Genomic DNA, 18,851 nt, shown 5'->3' with positions numbered 1-18,851 from the left:
CTCTTGGAGAAGTTGCAGGGATGAAGTAAGGAAGGACAGTGATGCCACTCACCTCCCTGAGCTCCCGGGGCCCCAGAGAGCCACCAAACCCTTGTCCCTGCAAAACAGCTCCTCTTTTTACCTTCACGAGCCATAATTCCTGGTCCCTGGTGGCAGCAGCTGCTGTCTCTCTCTCCATCACAGACCAGCAGTGGAATGATGACTGTCATAAACCAGAGGGAAAGGCTTTTTCCTCATTAGCTGCCTGTGACAGCGAGTGCCCAACGAGCTGTGGCTGAAATACAGCCTGGGAAGAGTGAGGCTGCAGAGGGAACCAGGGGGAGGAGGGTGGGGAGGCAGCACAGGACTCTGGAATGGCTCTGGCTGGGTCGCCAAGCTGGTGGCCAGCCTGGCTGTGGGGTCCAGGACCAGGCTGTGGCTGCACAGAACAACCTCGCTGGGTTATTTTTTATAGATGCAAATTTTTCCAGTCTGGTTTGGTGGGAAGAGAAAGGAAAGGGACACTGTGGATGGCCAACAGGGCACTGGAGGTCACAGGGGCCAACCCACCTGAAGGCCACCAGGACAGCACCAGGGGCTTGGGGACACAGAGGTCACCCCCTGCCAGGCCTGACCCCACACACCCAGAGCCCTTCCCAAGGGCAGGACTTGATTGGAATTTGCATTATCCCCCTTTTCATTATTTATTGGTAAAGTGTAATTACTGCCTCCTTCAAGAGCCTTAATTAAAGATGAAAAACAATCCTGACAAGTCAATTAGATTTTTTTTTTTCCTTGGTCTCCATTAAATTAAGACTCAAGTGTTACTGGAAGTGTTTAATATCACAGCACATTTAACTGAAGGCTGCTTTGTAATAAATAAATCACCAGAGACAATGCAGGAACTTCTCCTGAAGGCTCTTCTCTACCAACAGGATTTCATTTTCCAGCTGCAAAATGCCCTGAGTTTCTCCTTCCTCCACAACACCTTTTCCAGCCATGGAAAACTTCCCTCAGAAGCACCCAGGGTGGGTCCTGCCCAGTCCAAGATCTCCAGGAGGACACCAACAGCAAAGCTCTGCAAGCACAAGGCAACCCCAATCTCCTCTGTGCCATGAAGGTTTTGGAGTCCTGGAATTTGGCCCTGCAAATCTGCTCCTCAAAATACCCTTAAAAAGTAAGATATGGCTGATGGAGAGGGTTTTTTTAACTCCCCAAATCACAGCTCCCAGATCAGAGCCAGCGAAAGAAATCCGGAGGCCATCACAAATTTGGAACATTTATTTATGCAACTGATCTTCTGAAAAGGAAAGAAAGCCAAAAAATAATAATATCATAATAAAACTATTTTAAAAAAAACCAACCAGTTAAAACAACAGCTGGATGTGCGTGGTACAATCCACATCAGACCTGTCCCTCCCTCCTTCTCCGTGGTGGAGCTGCCTCCTTTTTGGGATCACTTTTCCTGCATAGGGACAAAATGGTTCCAATTTGGTGTTTTTCTTGGGTTTTAACTTTTTTCCTTTTTTTTTTTTTTCTGTTTTGTTTTGTTTTGTTCTGTTTTTGTTTGGTTTGGTTTTATTAAAAAAAAAAAAAAAGAACAAACAAACAAAAAAAAGCACCACTCCAATCTGTAATACCAATAAACATTATCCATCTTAAGAACAGTATTTATATTTTTATATATAGATTTCTATATATATATATTTCTATGTACAGGATGTCCTTGCCTCGTGTCAGAGGAGCATCTCAGTAGGAGCTGGAGGTGGGTTGGGTTTTATAGCACTTGGATTTCAAAGTCTGCCCTTCACCAGAGATGCCCTAAAACCCCAGAGACACCCAGCAAGGAGATATCAAAATAAAATTAAAAGGAAAAAAATCTGGATTTTAAAACATATATACAACTCCTCCAGCTTCTGTTGTCTCCAGGACTAAGTGGGGTTGCAATCTTCCACCTTTTCCTCTCTCTGGCAACACTTCACCTACATCCCTGTGGGATGGTCCCTCCCTCTGGACTGCAGGGAGGATGTGGGGGAAGATCTGGGATGAAGCAGCAAAACATCCCTCTGGCTCCCAGGACTGAACAGCCCCCAGATCATCCCATTCCCAGGCATTTCAGAGGCTCAGCTCAGCCATTTCCATCCCAAACCAAACAATTCCTGCACCTTTCTGCACCCACCATGCAGAGCCTTCCCTAGGACAGCAGGACGTGTCCATGGAGAGATGGGGATTGGGAAAAGGACACGGATTTATTCCAAGTCAAGGCTTGTGATGTGAGACCTGGTGTTACCAGGTACTGGTGTCACCACACTGGGGTGTAACTGGGCCATTTTAGGGTAAAAAAAAAAGGGTATTTGGTCACGAGACTGAATGGGCACATGATAGGGTTAGACAGCAGGGATGGAAAAAACGGGAATAATGTTGTATAGCCCTTGGAATAAGTTGTTTTCAGGCTGGGAATTACTCAGTGAGCAGGTGAGAGAGCCAAGGCTCTGGGCAGAACCCCTGGATGCTGCTGAGACCCCCATCCCCACAGCAGGTGGGAAACCTCCAAGGGGAGAGAGGGCAGGGCTGGATCTCCCTGCTCTCCTTCACCCTTGGAAGGGGGATGGAAACATCCCCTGGGTTTGCTCCCCCAGCCTTCAACATTCCCTGGGGAGAATTCCCTGGGGAGAGGGATCCCCAGCGCCAGGCAGGGCAAGGCAGGGAAGCTGCCCCTGCCCTGGGGAGATAGGGCTGGAGGATGGGGGAGCACACACGGGGGATGAAGGATAAGAGGAGGATGAGGGAGAGATGAAGGAGGGATGAAGGATGGGGTTGCCCACATCCACCCTCCAGCATCTGGAGGACAGTTTTCTCATCTGTTCTGCTCCATCCCCACAAAAAATGATGGTGAAGTTCTGCCTGGCCCTCAAGACAGACCCAACCTCCCCTCAGTCTGAGTCCCCAGGGCAGACCCCAGACCTTCATCCCTCTGCCTGCACCTTCCTGAGGCTGTTCATTTTATTACCACCAGGCTCTGAGCAGAGATTCCTGTAATTATCACAACATCAGATGGAAAAAGTGCCGTCTCACACCCACCTGCAGCAGGATGGAGCCAAAAAAGTATCAAGTACCTTGAATCACCAGCCCTGGGTGGCAGCAGGGGCTTGGGGACCTCCCCGTGCCCAGCCCCAATATACAGCCCAGCTCAGGGGCTTCAGCACAGCTCAACACCCCCCCAGAACTGCTCCACCAGCCCCAGCAAAAGCCAAGAGCATCAGTGGACAACTGCCTGGGGGCAGCATCCAGGGGGAACGTGGGATGGACCCGAATTTTGAGGGTTTTGCTTCAAATGCAGCGATTCACAAGGGAAGGGTTAAAAACAGCCCTGTGGGCCGGAGCCTTTGGGTCATCAGGAGGAATTAAGTGCAACAGATGGGGAGGATGGCGTGGAGGTGCAGGGGAAGCATCGCTTCCAAAGCTTGGCAAAGGTGCCAGGAAGGCCCGGGTCTGAAGCAGGACACGGTCGGTGCCACCCATGCTCTCATCCCTCCTCCCTGCTCTGCCCAGGGCTGGGCACACAAAGGGTGGCAACTCACAGAACTAAAACAAGCAGAGACCAAACTCGTGGTGCGAAGGGGCACAAACTCAGGAGCTCCTGAGAGGGTCTTTGTCCCAGGCAGCCGTCGGGCTCCTCGGGAGCGGCTTCAGTTCCACACAGAACTGAAAGCCAACGTCCCTCCTCCCGGAATCCATCCTTCCCTGCTGGGAAACGGCCTCGGCTCCTTCTGTCCTCCTCTTCCTCCCCTCCCTGGGCTCCTCTCCAGCTGCTTTAGGGGCCCCCGGCAGCGCCACGGGGCCACACCCCGCACACCCCAACTCCAAGGAATGGGATGAGTCGTGACATCCAACCTGTGGCCACTCAGCAGGGAGGGAAGATGGAGAGCGGAGGAGGAAGATGGAGAGCGGCCAACACACCCAACACGTCCAGCACATCCCCACGTCCTCTCCTTTCCCCGATCCGATGGGTTTCCCCGTTGGGTCCTTTGCTGTTTCCGGGCCCGCCTTCAGCAGGAACGCAACGTCCAGGTGGGAGATGCACAGTTGGCACGACCCCTGTGCCAGCCCTTGCCGCCCCTCTCCTGGCCAGGTGCTATCTGGTCTCCAGGGACTCCAGATATTCCAGTGCTATGTCGTAGCAGAAATGGTACTGCTCCTGTTCGGGGAGAGAAGAGAGGATGTTGTGATCCCAAGTGAATTATTTCCCAAATCTATCCCTGTTTGAGGCAAAATAAATGTCCACAGCCCTAAGGAAATGCCTGTGAGGGCTCTATGGGATGTCAGCCCTGGCTGGGGGCTGTGGCCCTCTCCAGGCTCAGGAGGAACTCCACTCCTGGCAAACACCACCCATTGTTGGTGTTGTCCCCAGCACATGCAACAAATTTCCCTTTTCTGGGGACAGATGGCACCTTCACCTCCCCCAAGGGATGGACAAGGACTGTGACATCCCCCTGCTATGAAAATACAGTTTATTCACCACCCCAGGGTACAAGCAGGAGCAGCACTGGGGGGGCTCAGTGACCACATCCCCCCCTGTCTGACCCCCTTGCCACCACAGTGACTGACATGTGTCAATCAGTGGTGGCAGAGCCAAGGGAATGATGGATTTTGGGGCCAGAGGTGTCCAAAACAAAACCTCAGGCAGGAAATCGAGGAGAGTTTTTGTTTCTGAGTTCAGCAGAGGCTGAAAATGGGGAGAGTGCCAAGGTGACCATCCATGGTCTGGGTGGATGGAGATGCCCTGCCCTGGCTGCCAGGACATTCTTCATCACAAATTCTCTTCCTGCTGATGAAGAAGAGTTATTTTCCATCCCTTGCAGGGATTTGGTTTGGGTGTTTGCTGTGCGGGGCGGGAGAGGCACAAAGGGAACTCCCAGGAGTTTCACTTCCAAAAAATCCAAATTTTCCAAGGGAAGTGCCAAACCAATGAGCATTTTGGTGCTCAGGTCAAAGCCTGAGCTGCCTGTGACAGAGCCAAGGACTGTAAGTGGGGAAGCCCCTCTCCAAACTCTCAACAGGACCGGGCTCACTCTTCCCTCTTTTCCCAAGACACCAACGGATGATGTCAACATCCTCCCACCTTCTGCTTCCCCCCAGGGAAAGCCCAGCATGGGTTTTATAGCAAAAGTCACTGAAATTGGGCTTGCAAAGGCAGTCTCATCCATCCACATCCTTTCCATGACCCGTTCCCATGCACAGAAAGCTCACGGGAACGCTGCGACCTTGGCAGTGCCCAACCCCAGGAGCTGTTTGCTCCAACAAACAAAACCAGCCTGAATGGGGGGGAAAAACACCCCAAATAAATCAGGATTTTGGTGCTGCTACAAGTGCTGGGACGTCAGGTGGGCTCAGGGCAGGAAAGGGGAGAGCTCATCTCCCCAAATCCCAGCTGCAGGACAGGGATTGCAGCTCGAGCACCGGCAGGAAAATCCCGTTATCCCGCACGGGTGGGGGCGGCCGCTCAGGGATCCCAGGTGGGAGCGGGCAGGGAGGGAGAGGAGGACTTCAAAGAGAGGAGGCTGCCACAGCTCAGATTAAAAGCACATAATGCTTTTGGGATTAAGAAAAGGGATTGTTTCCATTTATCATCACATAAAAATAAACCCCAGGGGCAAACGGAGGGGAAGATGCGCGGGCAGCGGGAAGCGCCTCGTGCCGGCTGCACCTCCTTACACCAGGCACGGATCCGCCCTCCCGGGGACTCAGGGAGATTGAGATTCCCAGAATAGCTGGTTCAGGTTCATTTGAGGCGGGAGGACGCTCGTGTCCTGATGGGAAATGTTGCCTTTTTTTTTTAATACCTTTGCAATTTAGCCCGATGGGCCTGGTGGCTTCATGCTTGTCACATCATCTTCCCATTATCTGCATCCCTCCCCCTGCTCCCCTCTCCCCTCCCTCACCTTCTCCTCCGCTTTTAATTCCTAATGCAAATCACATCCCCTCCTCAAAAAAACCATTTCATTTTGCAACTTAGGGATTTTATAATCCGAACAGGGTAAACATTTCCAGCTGACTCGCTTTTAAAACATCAGGAGGCACCTGGATTCCTCCACCACGGGCACGGACACGCGGATGCTCCATCCCCTCTTCCATTATTGAGGGCCTGAATTAGGGCAGGGACTTTTCACCCTGACCTGCTGCCACCTCCAGCCTCCTCCTCAGGGCATGTGGCTCCCCTGCTGCTCCCAGCAGCTCCTCCACCCAATAATTTCATTCCAAATCCTCATTCCTTTTATATCTCTAACAGGAATTTATCTGACTCCCCCTCAGAGCTGCTCCCAACGCCACAAACCTTCTGAAGAACCACAGTGACATCCCCATGAGTTGATGTGAACCCTCCTTCTGATTCCTGGGAAGGATTTCCAACAACCCCAGTGCTGACACCACGTTGGCACGGCAGGATGAAGACAAGGCTGCTTTGAGAAGCTGCCTCACCTCCCTGCCCATCCCATGCCCGTGATGCTCATCAGGATTTGGGGAGGCAAAGGAGGTGTTCTGGGAATTAGGGAGCCCCAGCACCTCTCCCCTCTGCTGGGGGTGGATGTTGGTGGGCTCTGGTGCTTACCAAGGTCTCCACCATATTTGGCTTGTAGTTGCGGAGGGTCTTTGCAGCATAGAACACATCTGCCATGTTGTGACACTTGATCATCTCCAGGATCATGGTGGAGGCACAGAAGGTGCCACTCCGGCCACCTCCGTTCCTGGTGGGAGAAACACACGTGTCAGTGGTGAGAAAATGGCATTAGAGCACCTTCCTGCTCCTTCCAAGTGCCCCCTTCCCTGTCTGACTCTGCATCCCAGGAGATGTGCCCAAACCAGGGGACCTGAACCTGCCCCCCGGGGTGGTAGGAGTTGTGATCCTGCCCTTCCAGTCTTCATAAGAGCATGAAAACACCTTTTCGGACCATCAAGGCTGGATCCTGGACCATTTGGGCTCAGCGTCCAGCCCTGCCATGGATCAGCTCCTCGTGTGAATTTGGGGAAGCTGCTGTGTCCCTCCTCCCATCCACAGGGAGCTGGTGCCATGGGGGTGGTGCTGCCTGGGGGAACCATCCCATGTTTCCCCCAGAGCACTGGGTACCTCCCCAAAAGCTGTTCTCCCACTGTGTCTCATCCCTGGGGAAGGGAACAGGGGAGAGGAAGAGAGAACACGATGCCAGTGTTGTACAGAGCATGTTCTCAAATTATCCCCGGGCTAATGAAGACGGACAAGGCTGTAATTAATTTTTGATTAAAGGCTCTCCTGCTGTCTCTGCCCATCTGCAAACGTGCCAGGTCTCATCTGAGGGGAGCACAGGGTGTTTCTGAGCCAAACCCACTGGGAGGAGGGGGATGGAGAACATCTCCAGGCTTGGAGCAACCTGGCCTAGTGGAACACGTTCCTGCCCACTGGAACACGATGATTTTTAAGATCCCTTCCCACCCAAACCATTCCATGGTTCTGTGTCCCCCTCAATGAAAAGCAAAGGATGGGAGTTGCCACAGTTCCTGCCCCATCCCTTTGGAGCCTGCCACACACACGGGGCATGGTGACAGGGTTGGGACCTCTGCCAGGCCCTGCTGCAGGACAGGGGACAGGCACGAAGGGCAGGGATGGTGCCAGGGTGTCATTCCCACTGAGCATCCATCTCATGGAGAACGTTTGACTTGGTGACCACAAGGTGCCTCCAAACTCACACTGTGGCACCATCTGGGGACAAAGTCACCCCAGGGAGGGCTTTTTTTAGGGGGTTTCCAGGCCCAACTGTGGGCATGGAAACTGGAGGCATCTCCCCCCCCACCAGCAGAACCTGCTCCTCCCCAGGGGACACTCACAGGCAGTGCACCACGGTCCTGCCATCCCCACTTTCCTTCTGCCACCTCTCCACTTGGGCCAGGAGGTGCAGGAAGGACTTCTTGGAGTCGGGAGTGTCTCGATACGCCGACCACCGCAGGTACTGGAAGTGCCGGACCATCAGGTGCCCCTCCTGCAACTAGAAAAGCAAAACTCATCACCTGGAACCCCTGGGCTGCCCTCATTTACTGGAAGGTTTGAGGGAGGGCAAGAGGGGTTTGCCAGGCATGGACAGTGGAAAAAGAGAGGAAAACCTTTTCCTGGTGCTTTAAGTTGGGTGGTTCCTTGAGCTCGCTCTGGGTTCCACCACCCCATTGCACCTGGGGAAAGCTCCACAGACGTGGTTTATCCCACCTCAGGCTGTCTCTGTGTCTCCTCAAACTTGTTACCAGACCCCCTGAGCCTCCCCAGGGCTTCTCCATCACATCCTCCTCCTGCACGACGAAGATCCACGGGGACGTGTTTCTGTCCCGCTCGCTGTAAACCAGGAGGCTGCCGAGGAGCTGCCACCCACAGAGGCAGGAGCTTAATGCCTGGTAATCTGGTTAGTTTGGAAAGCTAATCTGGTTAGCTGGATCCAGGAGGAGGATTAAAAACATCCCCGGAGCTGAACGAGGCCAAGCTTTAGCCCAGCAGATGTGGGGCTCCTGCTCAGGAATACTCGGAGCATCCGGAGGGTTGGATGGGGTGGGACCATGGTCACACATTCCAGATGCAACTCAGGGCTTGGCAGCACACATGGGGAGCACACACTGGAGGAGAAAGGGGGGTCAGGCACAGAGGGGGGGGTGCTCAGCTCTGGAGGGCTCTGTCCACCCCATTTCAGATGCCTGATGAGCACCAGACCCTCTCCAAGCAGCAGGACCGCGGTATTCCTGTGGCTCTGCAGGGAGCCCCAGTCTGGGGGCTGGGAACTGGGGGCATGCAGTGCCCATTCCAACCTGCACCCCCTTCAGAGGGGCTTTTCTGAACCTTTCTGGGGGCTTTTCCTAATCTTTCCAGGAGACTCAGTTTGGGTTGGCGATGTGGTGTGATGGGCTGATCACCTTGGACTCCAGTTTTTGCTTCCAGCTGGAAGCCAGGAAGGCAGAGGGGGAAGATGAGACAAGTGGAGTTAAAACAGGAGAAAATCCCTCTGCCAGCTCGAGAAGGACAGTTTTGGGATGTGTTTTGAAGCTGAGGTGAAAGCTCTGGAGGACTTGTGACATCCCCAATGCTTCATCCCAGCAGGCAAAGGCTTGGCACGAAGTGGCTGCAAGCAATCTGCTCCCTGGGGGAACCTCCTCTTAGATCCAGAGATTTCCATCACGCTGAATTTGAATTCAGCACAGAGTATATTCTACCACCTGAGAGCAGAGCATGTTTGGTGTAGGATTTTGTGCTGACACCCAGGAAATGCCAGATGCTCCCACAGGGAGCGTGAACCAAAACCCTCTTTGTGTTGAGTCCAGATAATCAGGATTTATCTCCTCTGGCCCCAGTCACCCCTCAGAAGCACCTTCCCAGCCGGGCCATCAGCCAGGCCACACGCTCCTTTCCAAGCTCCCTAATTCCCATCTGCCTGCTGACCTTCACTGGGGCATTGGCCTCAGCCTCTTGGCAACCCTCAGGAGTTTAAGGCCTTCAGGGATGTCACCTCTCCCTGGATGGCTTTTGTAGGTAAAGCAGCTTTTGTTTTTCCACGTGCAGCTCTGCACCCACACGGGCTCTTCATCACAGTCTGTGTCCCTGCCCTGTTTCCCTGCATTTCTCTTCATTTCAAAGCAAGATGAACCAGCCACATGTCCAAGCAGCAAGGTAGAAAACTTGGTGGATCTTCTCACCCTGCAGGAAAAGGGCTCTGCTGGTGCCATGCCCATGTGAGGAGTCTCCATCCTGTGACACACGTGTGGCAGGACCTCCAGGCACGAGGAGAAAGGTCTTCCCACAGTTTTCTAACATCTTGCAAGGAGCTGGGAACTCCAGAAAGGTTTGGATGGAACAATGGCAATTCTACAGGGTCTGAAGACACCAGCATTCAGGGGGGACCTTCTGGCTCTCTCCAACTCCCTGACAGGAGGGTGGAGCCGGGGGAGGGTCGGGCTCTGCTCCCAGGGAACAAGGGCAAGGACAAGAGGAAAATGGCCTCAAGTTGCACCATAGGTGGTTTAGGTTTGATATTAGGAAACATTTCTCCACCAAGGGTTGTCCAGCCCTGGCACAGGCTGCCCAGGGCAGTGGTGGGGTCCCCATCCCTGGGAGTGTTCAAAAGTCCACAGATGTGGCATTTGAGGACACGGGTTAGTGATGGCCTTGGCAGTGCTGGGTGAACAGTTGCACTCAATATCTCAGGGGTCTTTTCCCACCTCAAAGATTCCATGATTCCATGATCTACAGCACCACTCAGTTACCTACGCAGGCAATGACCAGCTCCAGGACTGTGTGGCCTCACTGGGTGCATCATCCTTCTGCTCTCCAAAGAAGGTCTTCCAAGAAGGCCCAGAGAGGCTGTGGACTCCCCATCCCTGGAGGTGTTCAAAGCCAGGTTGGACATGTCTTGGAGCAACCTGGTCTAGTGGAAGGTGTCCCTGCCCACGGCAGGGAGGTGGAACAAGATGATTTTTAAGGTCCCTTCCAACCCAGACCATTCTGGGATTCCAGGACTTACACATGGCAGCTCTTGGGGATGCCCCAGCCCTTCCCCAAAAAAGCAACCAACCCACCCGCACGTGAGCTCATCCAGCCCTGGGAGATGCCTGGGGGCATCTGGGTACACACACAGACACAGACACACATGAAGACCCCCTCTCTTTGCTGGCATGGAGCCAGAGCAGAGACCCTCACCCGTGTGATGTTCTGGACTCGGAAGAGCCGGGACACGATGTCCTCATCCGCCGTTCCGGACACGTACTCCACCTCCATGGGGCCGTACTGCTGGAGCCCTGGCTCGGGCCAGTACTGCAGGCAGGGCTGTGGGGAGAGGAACAACAGCTCACCAGGACTGGGAATGCGTGCTGGGACACGGGGAAGGGCGTCACACGTGACAGGGAACAGGGTGGCTGGTGCTGGACACCAAGGGGAGCTCCCGGCACAGGGGTGGCACCAGGATGGGATGCTGGGCCACGATGCTGTTACTCACACAGCACCCACAGCACATGGATGGAGGGATGGATGGAAGATCTCTCTCTCTCAGCTTGTTCAGGGATCAAAGCTGAAAGGTCAGACCCACCCCCAGCATCCACACAACCCACTGCATGGACACAACAGCTGGTCCACGAGGATGCAGGATGGGCTGTGCCCCAGTTCCAGCAAGCACAGACTGGATCTGCACAATGATGGAGCAGGGCTTGGCTGACCAACAGGACCCCAGGGAATGGCCTGGAGCTGTGTCAGGGCATGGTCAGGTTGGATCTCAGGAAAAGGTTCTTCCCCCAGAGGCTGGTTGGGCACTGGGCACAGCCCCAAGGCTGCCAGAGCTCCAGGAGGGTTTGGCTGATCCTCTGGGGCACAGGGGGTGACTCTTGGGGTTAGATATTAGGATATCTAACTGTGCAGGGCTGAGGGTTGGAATCCATGATCCTTGTGGGTCCCTCCCAGCTCAGCTGATTTTGTGATTCTGTGCTCCCACTCTGCTCTCAAGCTCTGTTGGCATTAGAAGCCACTCTGGCATTGGCAGCCCCAACAACACGGGATGACAGTTCCCCTCATCCCATGGCCAGGACATCCCCCCAAGTGAAAGCAATCCCAGCCTGCATCCCCGGGGAGCAACTCCACGTGTCCGTCACGGCCCTGACGGATGGCTCGGTCCAAGGGGCACGGATGAGACTGTTTTCACACTGTGACAGCTGGAAACCAGCATGGACACAAAATAGATGATGTTTGTCACCACACTTTAACAGGGCATTTACCAACCCAGGCCATCCACAGCCTGGGCCCAACCACACAGCAAACCTGTCTGAGAAATAATTGGTTATTAATGGGGGCCATAAATCTCCCACATCTCGAAGCCTTCCAGACTCAGACCTATAATTTGGATATTAAAACTTCCTTCAGCAAGAGACGTAGTTCAAGTGAGGGCTGTACCCTCTAAGTCACCTTTTGGAGCTGCCTGCTGGAAAGGGTGATTTATTACCTGTTGGTCCTAAACTGGTAAACATTTAGGATTCAGCTAAATATTGTAACAGACATCCCTGAGGAAGGGACGTCCAGAGAGAGAGGCAGGGCTGGGTAATGAAGAAAAATGGCAGAGGGTGGTGCCAGGGGACAGTGGTGGCTGCAGGGGACAGGGATCTGGGGGAGGGTGGCAGAGGAGCCTCACAGGAGCTGAAGCTCACGGGAAGGCTTTCATTGCTGGACCATGGAATGAAAGAATAGGCTGAGAGAAATAAAATCAGGTTTGCTGCCTCCTTCCAAAGCAGCACGGGCAGCAGGTCGAGGGAAGTGATTCTGCCCCTCAGATGAGACCCTCCTGCAGAGCTGCTCCAGCACAGGAAGGACATGGAGCTGCTGGAGAGAGTCCAGTGGAGGCACCAAGATGGTCAGAGGGATGAAGGAGCTCTGCTGGGAGAGCTGGGATTGTTCAGCGTGGAGAAGAGAAGCTTTGGGGTGACCTCACTGTGGCCTTACAGGGCCTGAGGGGAGACAAGTGCATGGCACAGGATTGCATCCAGATGGTTCTGGAATATCTCCAGTGAGGGAGACTCCACATCCCCTCTGGTCTCTGTTCCACTGCTCAGTCACTGCCCAGGAAAGAAATTCTTCTTGTGCCATTTCATTTTACTTATGTTTTTCACACAGAGAGATATATTGTCAACAGCAAATAACTTCTTTACAGTCTGTGGTAATGAGACAGGGAGAAACCATGAAAATCTCTCAAACCACATGGAATTTGCTGCTTATCTCACTGCGAAGGGCTTAAAAGAGCTGTCGACCTTAAAGGAGTTTTATTTTACAAAAAGACAAGCACTGCAAACCTGCTGCTGACTCGCCATCAGTAGTGAGCTACTGAGCAGACACTCTCCAAAAAATAAACACACTCAAAGCCCCCCTTCGAGGTGAAGGTGCTGTTTGAATGATGAGTGAGAAGGAAACTGCTTTGCGAAAGGAACTTGCTAGAAATGCAACACCTTCCAGTCAGCTTGTAAGAACAACAGGCTGACAGCACAAAACACGGACAGTCACCAGCCAGGAAAACCCTTTGCTGAAGCAGTGGATGGAAAGGTAAGTATGTGATGGACTCAAAGACCAGGGCAAAGATGATGCCCTTCTTCCATCTGCAGCACACGTCGGTGCCAGGAATCCTTCCCAGCAGTGACAGTGGTTAAAACCAAGCCTCAAGATAAACCGGGCGTCGAAGCAGCCCCTGGGATGGCTGGACCCAAGTGCCAGCAGGGCGCCCGGGGGCAGCAGGACTCACCCAGGCAGAGTTGGACTGGTTGAGCTGGTTGAGCATGACGATGGAGGTGCAGCCGTAGTCGTACACCAGCCGCCAGAAGTCGGTGGTGGTGTTCTGCAGAGGGTGCAGGGTGACGATGAAGGCAGCGCTCTTGGTGTAGCTCTGGGGAGAAGGAAAGACCATCAAGGGCGTGGTGGTGGCACTGGAGCCACTGCTGTCACCCCCCCCCAAAAAAAAATGCAACCAGAAGATGAGTGGCACCAAAGCCACCTTCTCCTGGTCTCCCTGGGACAACCTTTGTCACTCCTGGTGATGGGGAGGTCCAAGTGATCCCTGCCCTCGGGCAGGATGAAAGCACCCACCCTCTGCTCTCGAAGGAAAGGGTATTTTGCATAAATAACTAAGGAAAAGGTGTCACCTTTGAGCCAAGAACAAGCAGAAGCTGTGGCTGCCAGATGGCCCCAGCCCCCAGCTCTGCACCCTGGCCCCAAATGAAAGCATCTCCCCCAGCATCACCCCCACCCACAGTGTCCCACCACTGAAAGGGCACTGGGAGCAGCAGGAGCAACCACTGCACTGGGGTTCAATGGATTTTTGGGGGAAGAAAGAAAATCCCCAAGCAAAAGATCCCTAAAAACTGCAAGAGAGAGGGGGAGCAGGGATGTTGGAAATTACTGGTGATGCCAGACCTCGAGTGCTGTGTCCAGTTCTGGGCCTCTCATGACAAGAAGGACATTGAGGGGCTGGAGCGTGTCCAGCAAGCAGAGTGGAGCAGGGGAAGGGGCTGGAGCAGCAGGAGCAGCTGAGGGAGCTGGGGGGGCTCAGCCTGGAGAAAAGGAGGCTCAGGGGGGACCTTCTGGCTCTGCAACCCCCTGACAGGAGGGGGGAGCCAGGGGGGGGTCGGGCTCTGCTCCCAGGGAACAAGGGACAGGAGGAGAGGGAACGGCCTCAAGTTGCACCAGGGGAGGTTCAGGTTGGACATCAGCAGGAATTTCTCACTGAAAGGGTTGTTAAACATTGGAAGGGGCTGCCCAGGGAGGTGGTGGAGTCCCCACCCCTGGAGGTGTCCAAGGAAGGCCTGGACATGGCACTCAGTGCTCTGGGCTGGGGGACAAGGTGGGAATCAGGCACAGGATGATCTGGAGGTCTTTTCCAACCTGTGATTCTTTCTCCTTTGTACTCAGATGAGAATCCTTCCCTTGGTCATCCTGCCACCAGCTCACCAAGCTCAACACTGCTTCGAGCAGACTCAAATTAACAGTTGGGCTCCAGCCCCCCAGACACAGACCCAGCACAGCTCTCTGCTGACTGGGGGTCCTCTGGCTGCTGCAGAACCTCCTCATTCCACCCCCAGAAATGCCTCTATTGAGCTGTCCCAGCCCTGCCCACGGGCAGCAGTGAGACCCTGGTGCCTGGTGAGAGCTTTCTGCCCTGGAGAAGCGGGGTGAGAGCAGCAGATTTCACCAGGGGCTGCCCAGGGCTTGCCTTGGCACCCGCATCTTTGGCACAGGTGTAAGTGACAGCAGCTGGTGCAGAGCAGGGCACGGCTCCACTGGCACCACACGATGTGGCACCAATGACAGGCAGCCAGACCATCGACAGATGGACAGACTGCCTTGAGCAAACCACTTTGGCACTTAAAGAAAATTAGACTTTTCTTTTTTTTTTTTTTTCACCCAAAGAGGGAAATGGGTTTTATCCCTTCAGCGAGAATTTCATCCTCGGGGCTTTTTCTGTCTGTAAAAAAATATTTTATTCGCTGACCCTTTAGCAGAGATTAAGGGAGGCTCAGTGATGCATAAAAATAAAATGGATATGCAAACAGCAAGCAAGCTGAAAACAAAGCTCCATCCCACTGCAGCCCAACAGGAGCCACTCCCCACCACCAGCAGCCCACTCCGCTTTCCAAACTGCTTTTGCTGTGGGAGCAGGGATCAGGGATCAGGGAGATGGGATCTGCACAGAGATCCAGCGGGATAAATCACTCGTGGGATGGAAAATGCAAGGCTTGGCCTGGTGCCAGTGCTCAGCTGTGACCAGGAGGGTCTGGGGAAGGTGTCCAGGGTGTGGGGAGCTCAGTGCTGCCCGTGCAAAGCACCCCAGCTCCTTTCAGGGAGAGGAAGGTGGGTTTGGTGACAAATGGCCCGTCACTCAGAGCCTGCAGCATCCTCTCTGCTCTGCTTCGTGACCATCAGCAGCCAGGAAATAGCTTTGCCACCACGGGGGTCCCTTCTGACGGGCCCAAGGGGATGAATGGTGGCTTTGGGAGCAGTTCAGAGCCCCTGAAGTGCAGCAGGAGGATGGACAGGAGGATGCACAGCAGGGTGCTGGCAGCACACGGGGGGCTCAATGCCACCAACCCCTCCACGAGCTTCCTCTCCCTCCTCTGCTCTACTTTCCCTGCCAATACTGAAGCCCCTCAGCGCGTGGCTCGTGGGAGGAGGTGATAAGTCCTTTCAGGATGCTGTTACACAGAAGAAGGGGTGCAGGTTCCAGCAGTCCCAGCCCTTCCTCCCCCACAGCCGCCACGAGCCCTCGGTGCAAAACCAGGCTGGAAATCCAAACCAAGCCGCGAAAAGTTGCCTGAGACACAACCCCCAGCATCCCCTGGGAAGGAAGGGGGCCACTCACGTCGGTTAAGGCCGCGTTGATGTAGTTGTTGCTGTCTCCATCCACGGAGATGAGGAAGGGAAGGCATCGGTCCGGCGGCAGCACGTCCATGCTGCGGTTGCGCTCCCGGTTGCGGGGCAGGAGCGCGATGCTGCACTCCTCCACGTCCAGGTGTGGGGTCACCGAGTTCAGGGTCTGTGGGGACACCCCTCCCCCCTCTCAGCACAGGGCCCAAAACCCCCTTCCTGCTGGTGGGCACCGGGAGGGCGAGGGGAAGAGGGGGTCGCAGAGGTTTCGGGGCCGCTCACCTGGAACTCCTCCCGCAGCTGCGAGGAGTTGCTCTGCGGCTCAATCCTCACCATCTCCTTGTAGGTGGGCTTGAACTCGCTGGCGGGGATGCTGGTCTCCCCACACAGACAGGCCTCCAGGATGGCATCGTGGATGAAGATGTACTGCTCCTTTTGTGGGGAGAGGGGACAGGGCTGAGCCTCCCCCTCCTCCGTGGTGACAGCAGCCCCGCCTGCCCCCGGCTGTGCCCAGTGCCAGCTCACCTCTGTCTGGATCATGTTGATCCTCCGTGAGCAGAGGGTCTTCACGCAGTTGTAGATGTCCACCACACCCTCACACTCAGCCATGTCCAGCATAACGTCCAGGACGATGTAGCAGCCGGTTCTCCCCGTGCCAGCACTGGGGAGGGAGTGGGAAACACAGCAAACACATTCCCAGTCTCTGCTGGCACCCACACGCAGCCCAAAGTGCTGCTGGGCACCGAGCAAGGTCGGTGGATGGACCCTGCCCATGAATGTGGGGGCAAATGGGGTCCAGGCAGGGCTGCCAGGACCTCACACACCTCCATAACCACAGCCTGGCTTTGCCTTACACCCCCCCCAAACACCACTGCAGCAGCCCCAGGGGTGTGTGATGGTCAGGCTGTGGGGGGCACCCGTGTTTAAGGTTCATTTTTACTGTAAGACAACAAAACACACGCTTTTTGCAACAAAACTGAGAGCTAAACCACCTGAGTGCTAACAGTCCTCCAGGATCCCGTCCCAAAAGAGCCAAGGAGGGCTCAGCACCGAGCCCTGGGAGAGCAGGGAGGTTCCCCTGGCATGAGCAGGTCTGAATTCCCCCAAGGGAGAGCCAGCACGATGCCCAGAGCCAGCTCAGCAGTGCTGATATCCCAAACCCTGGACTCACAGTCCTACTGTTGCTGTGACCCCCCCCATGACATGTCAGCAACAGAACCACCCCCCTGCTCCTTTCCTACAGTCTTTTCCAGTGAAATACTAATTTCTGGGGCTGATGAATCACTCGTGGTGATTAGCAGTGATTACAGGCTGCGGGCACTAATCACCCTGGCTGTTCAATGAAGGCTGATGAGGCAGTTGACAGGGAGAAATCAAATCAAATAAAAAAATCCCTCCCACTCATCAGCTGCTCGTTTGCCCAGGAGGGAGAGCCATTAACCCATCCCATGGGAATGCCAGAAAGCCACCACTGCTGCTCACTGGTGTCCTCCCAGCTCCAGCGTCCCAGTGGCTGAGCCTGTCCCTGTGGGTAACCCTGGGAAAGGGGCTGTCCTCTGTCCCCCCTCCCTCTCCCTTCAACCAGACCCAATATCTGACCATCAGCAGGGATCAAGCTGCCCGTTCCCCTGTGCCATCCCCATAAGGACAGAGTTGTGTCATCAGTGGCAGGTGCTGTGGTAGCCCCAAAACAGAGCTGTTCCCCCTGGACCAACCCCAGCCTCCCATCCTTGCTGCCACCAGCCCAGGGGTGACATTTTCCAGGGGTGACATCATAGAAGGACATCAAGGCCAGGCTGGACAGGGCTTGGAGCAACCTGGTCTAAAGAAAGGTGTCCCTGCCCATGGCAGGGGTTGGACTAGATGATCTTTAAGGTCCCTTCGCCCAAACCATCAGCCCTAGCACCCTCCCTGCCTCAGCCTCTCCTCACTAGAAACCCACTTTACACCTTTCATATCTCCCTGTTGAATATTTCAGCATCACTCTGAGATTTCAGCGTTGTTCAGAGCCCGGTGCCGAGCACCCAGGACACGGCGTGCTCCCTGCCCCCCATCCACGCCCCCCAAACCCCATCCTGGAGGTGGATGGTTCCCCCCAGAGCTGGTTCTGCCCCATGGCCACGTCTGTACCTGCAGTGGATGACAATGGGGCCGGCATCAGGCGGCGTGGACGCCTTCACCCTGCGGATGAAGGCCAGCAGCCCCGTGGCGTGGTAGGGGACACCGTGCTCGGGCCACGACATGAAGTGGAACTGCTTCACCTCGTGCCGGGCTGAGTAACCCCTCTGCAAGGGAAGGGTGAGAGGGCAAAGTCACTCCAGTTTGCTCAGGAATCCATGATTTTGCCAGCTCAGCATCCGCTCAGGTGGACCATACTACAGCTCCCTTCTCCTTGACTGCAAGAGGGTTAAAAAGCAACCAAGGAGAAAGAGGAGGAGGCAGCAGCAGCCTCAGGTCTCATTCCACGAACATCTTTGCTCCCTGCCCTATAACCAGGCAGCAATTTGATATTCCTGTAGATTGAGGGGTAAATTGCACCGGCTCCATCTCCAGTTACCAGGCTGGAGAGTGATGGCTACATCACCTTCAGCCCAGGGGAGAGGAAAGCATCCTTCTCCCCCACAGCACTCACACAGTGCTGACAGGAAATTAAACACTCACTCACTGCCCAGACCAACCAGACACTCACTGCCCAGACCAACTAAACACTCACTCACTGCCTGAATCAAGCAGAAACTCACTGCTCAGAAAAACCAAACACTCACAGCCCAAACCAACTAAACACTCACTCACTGCCCAGAACAACCAAACACTCAGTGCCCAGAACAACCAGTCACTCACAGCCCAAACCAACCAAACACTCACTCACTGCCCAGAACAACCAAACACTCAGTGCCCAGAACAACCAGTCACTCACAGCCCAAACCAACCAAACACTCACTCACTGCCCAGAACAACCAAACACTCACTCGGTACCCAAACCAAA

General features: G+C 54.7%; 1 protein-coding gene across 3 annotated transcripts in view; it reads right to left on the bottom strand.

Annotated features, from left to right (window-relative positions):
• Nucleotides 1-1,564: 1,564 nt before the first annotated feature.
• Nucleotides 1,565-18,851, bottom strand: part of PTPRU (protein tyrosine phosphatase, receptor type U) — a 49,496-nt gene continuing 32,209 nt past the window's right edge. For all 3 annotated transcript variants that reach the window (XM_017831123.1, XM_017831124.1, XM_017831125.1), the window contains 9 exons: nucleotides 17,996-18,150; nucleotides 16,391-16,526; nucleotides 16,148-16,297; nucleotides 15,861-16,034; nucleotides 13,251-13,391; nucleotides 10,679-10,804; nucleotides 7,837-7,994; nucleotides 6,587-6,722; nucleotides 1,565-4,177 (listed from right to left, as the gene is read on the bottom strand). In XM_017831123.1, coding sequence (XP_017686612.1) covers nucleotides 4,115-4,177; nucleotides 6,587-6,722; nucleotides 7,837-7,994; nucleotides 10,679-10,804; nucleotides 13,251-13,391; nucleotides 15,861-16,034; nucleotides 16,148-16,297; nucleotides 16,391-16,526; nucleotides 17,996-18,150 — 1,239 coding nt within the window. In that variant the 3' untranslated portion in view covers nucleotides 1,565-4,114. The remainder of the gene's footprint in view (nucleotides 4,178-6,586; nucleotides 6,723-7,836; nucleotides 7,995-10,678; nucleotides 10,805-13,250; nucleotides 13,392-15,860; nucleotides 16,035-16,147; nucleotides 16,298-16,390; nucleotides 16,527-17,995; nucleotides 18,151-18,851) is intronic.

Source organism: Lepidothrix coronata, unplaced genomic scaffold (assembly GCF_001604755.1).
Source record: "Lepidothrix coronata isolate B3197 unplaced genomic scaffold, Lepidothrix_coronata-1.0 Scaffold187, whole genome shotgun sequence".
Classification (NCBI taxonomy): domain Eukaryota; kingdom Metazoa; phylum Chordata; class Aves; order Passeriformes; family Pipridae; genus Lepidothrix; species Lepidothrix coronata.
The sequence above is the reverse complement of the archived record's forward strand: the minus strand, read 5'-3'. Positions and strand labels throughout refer to the sequence as shown.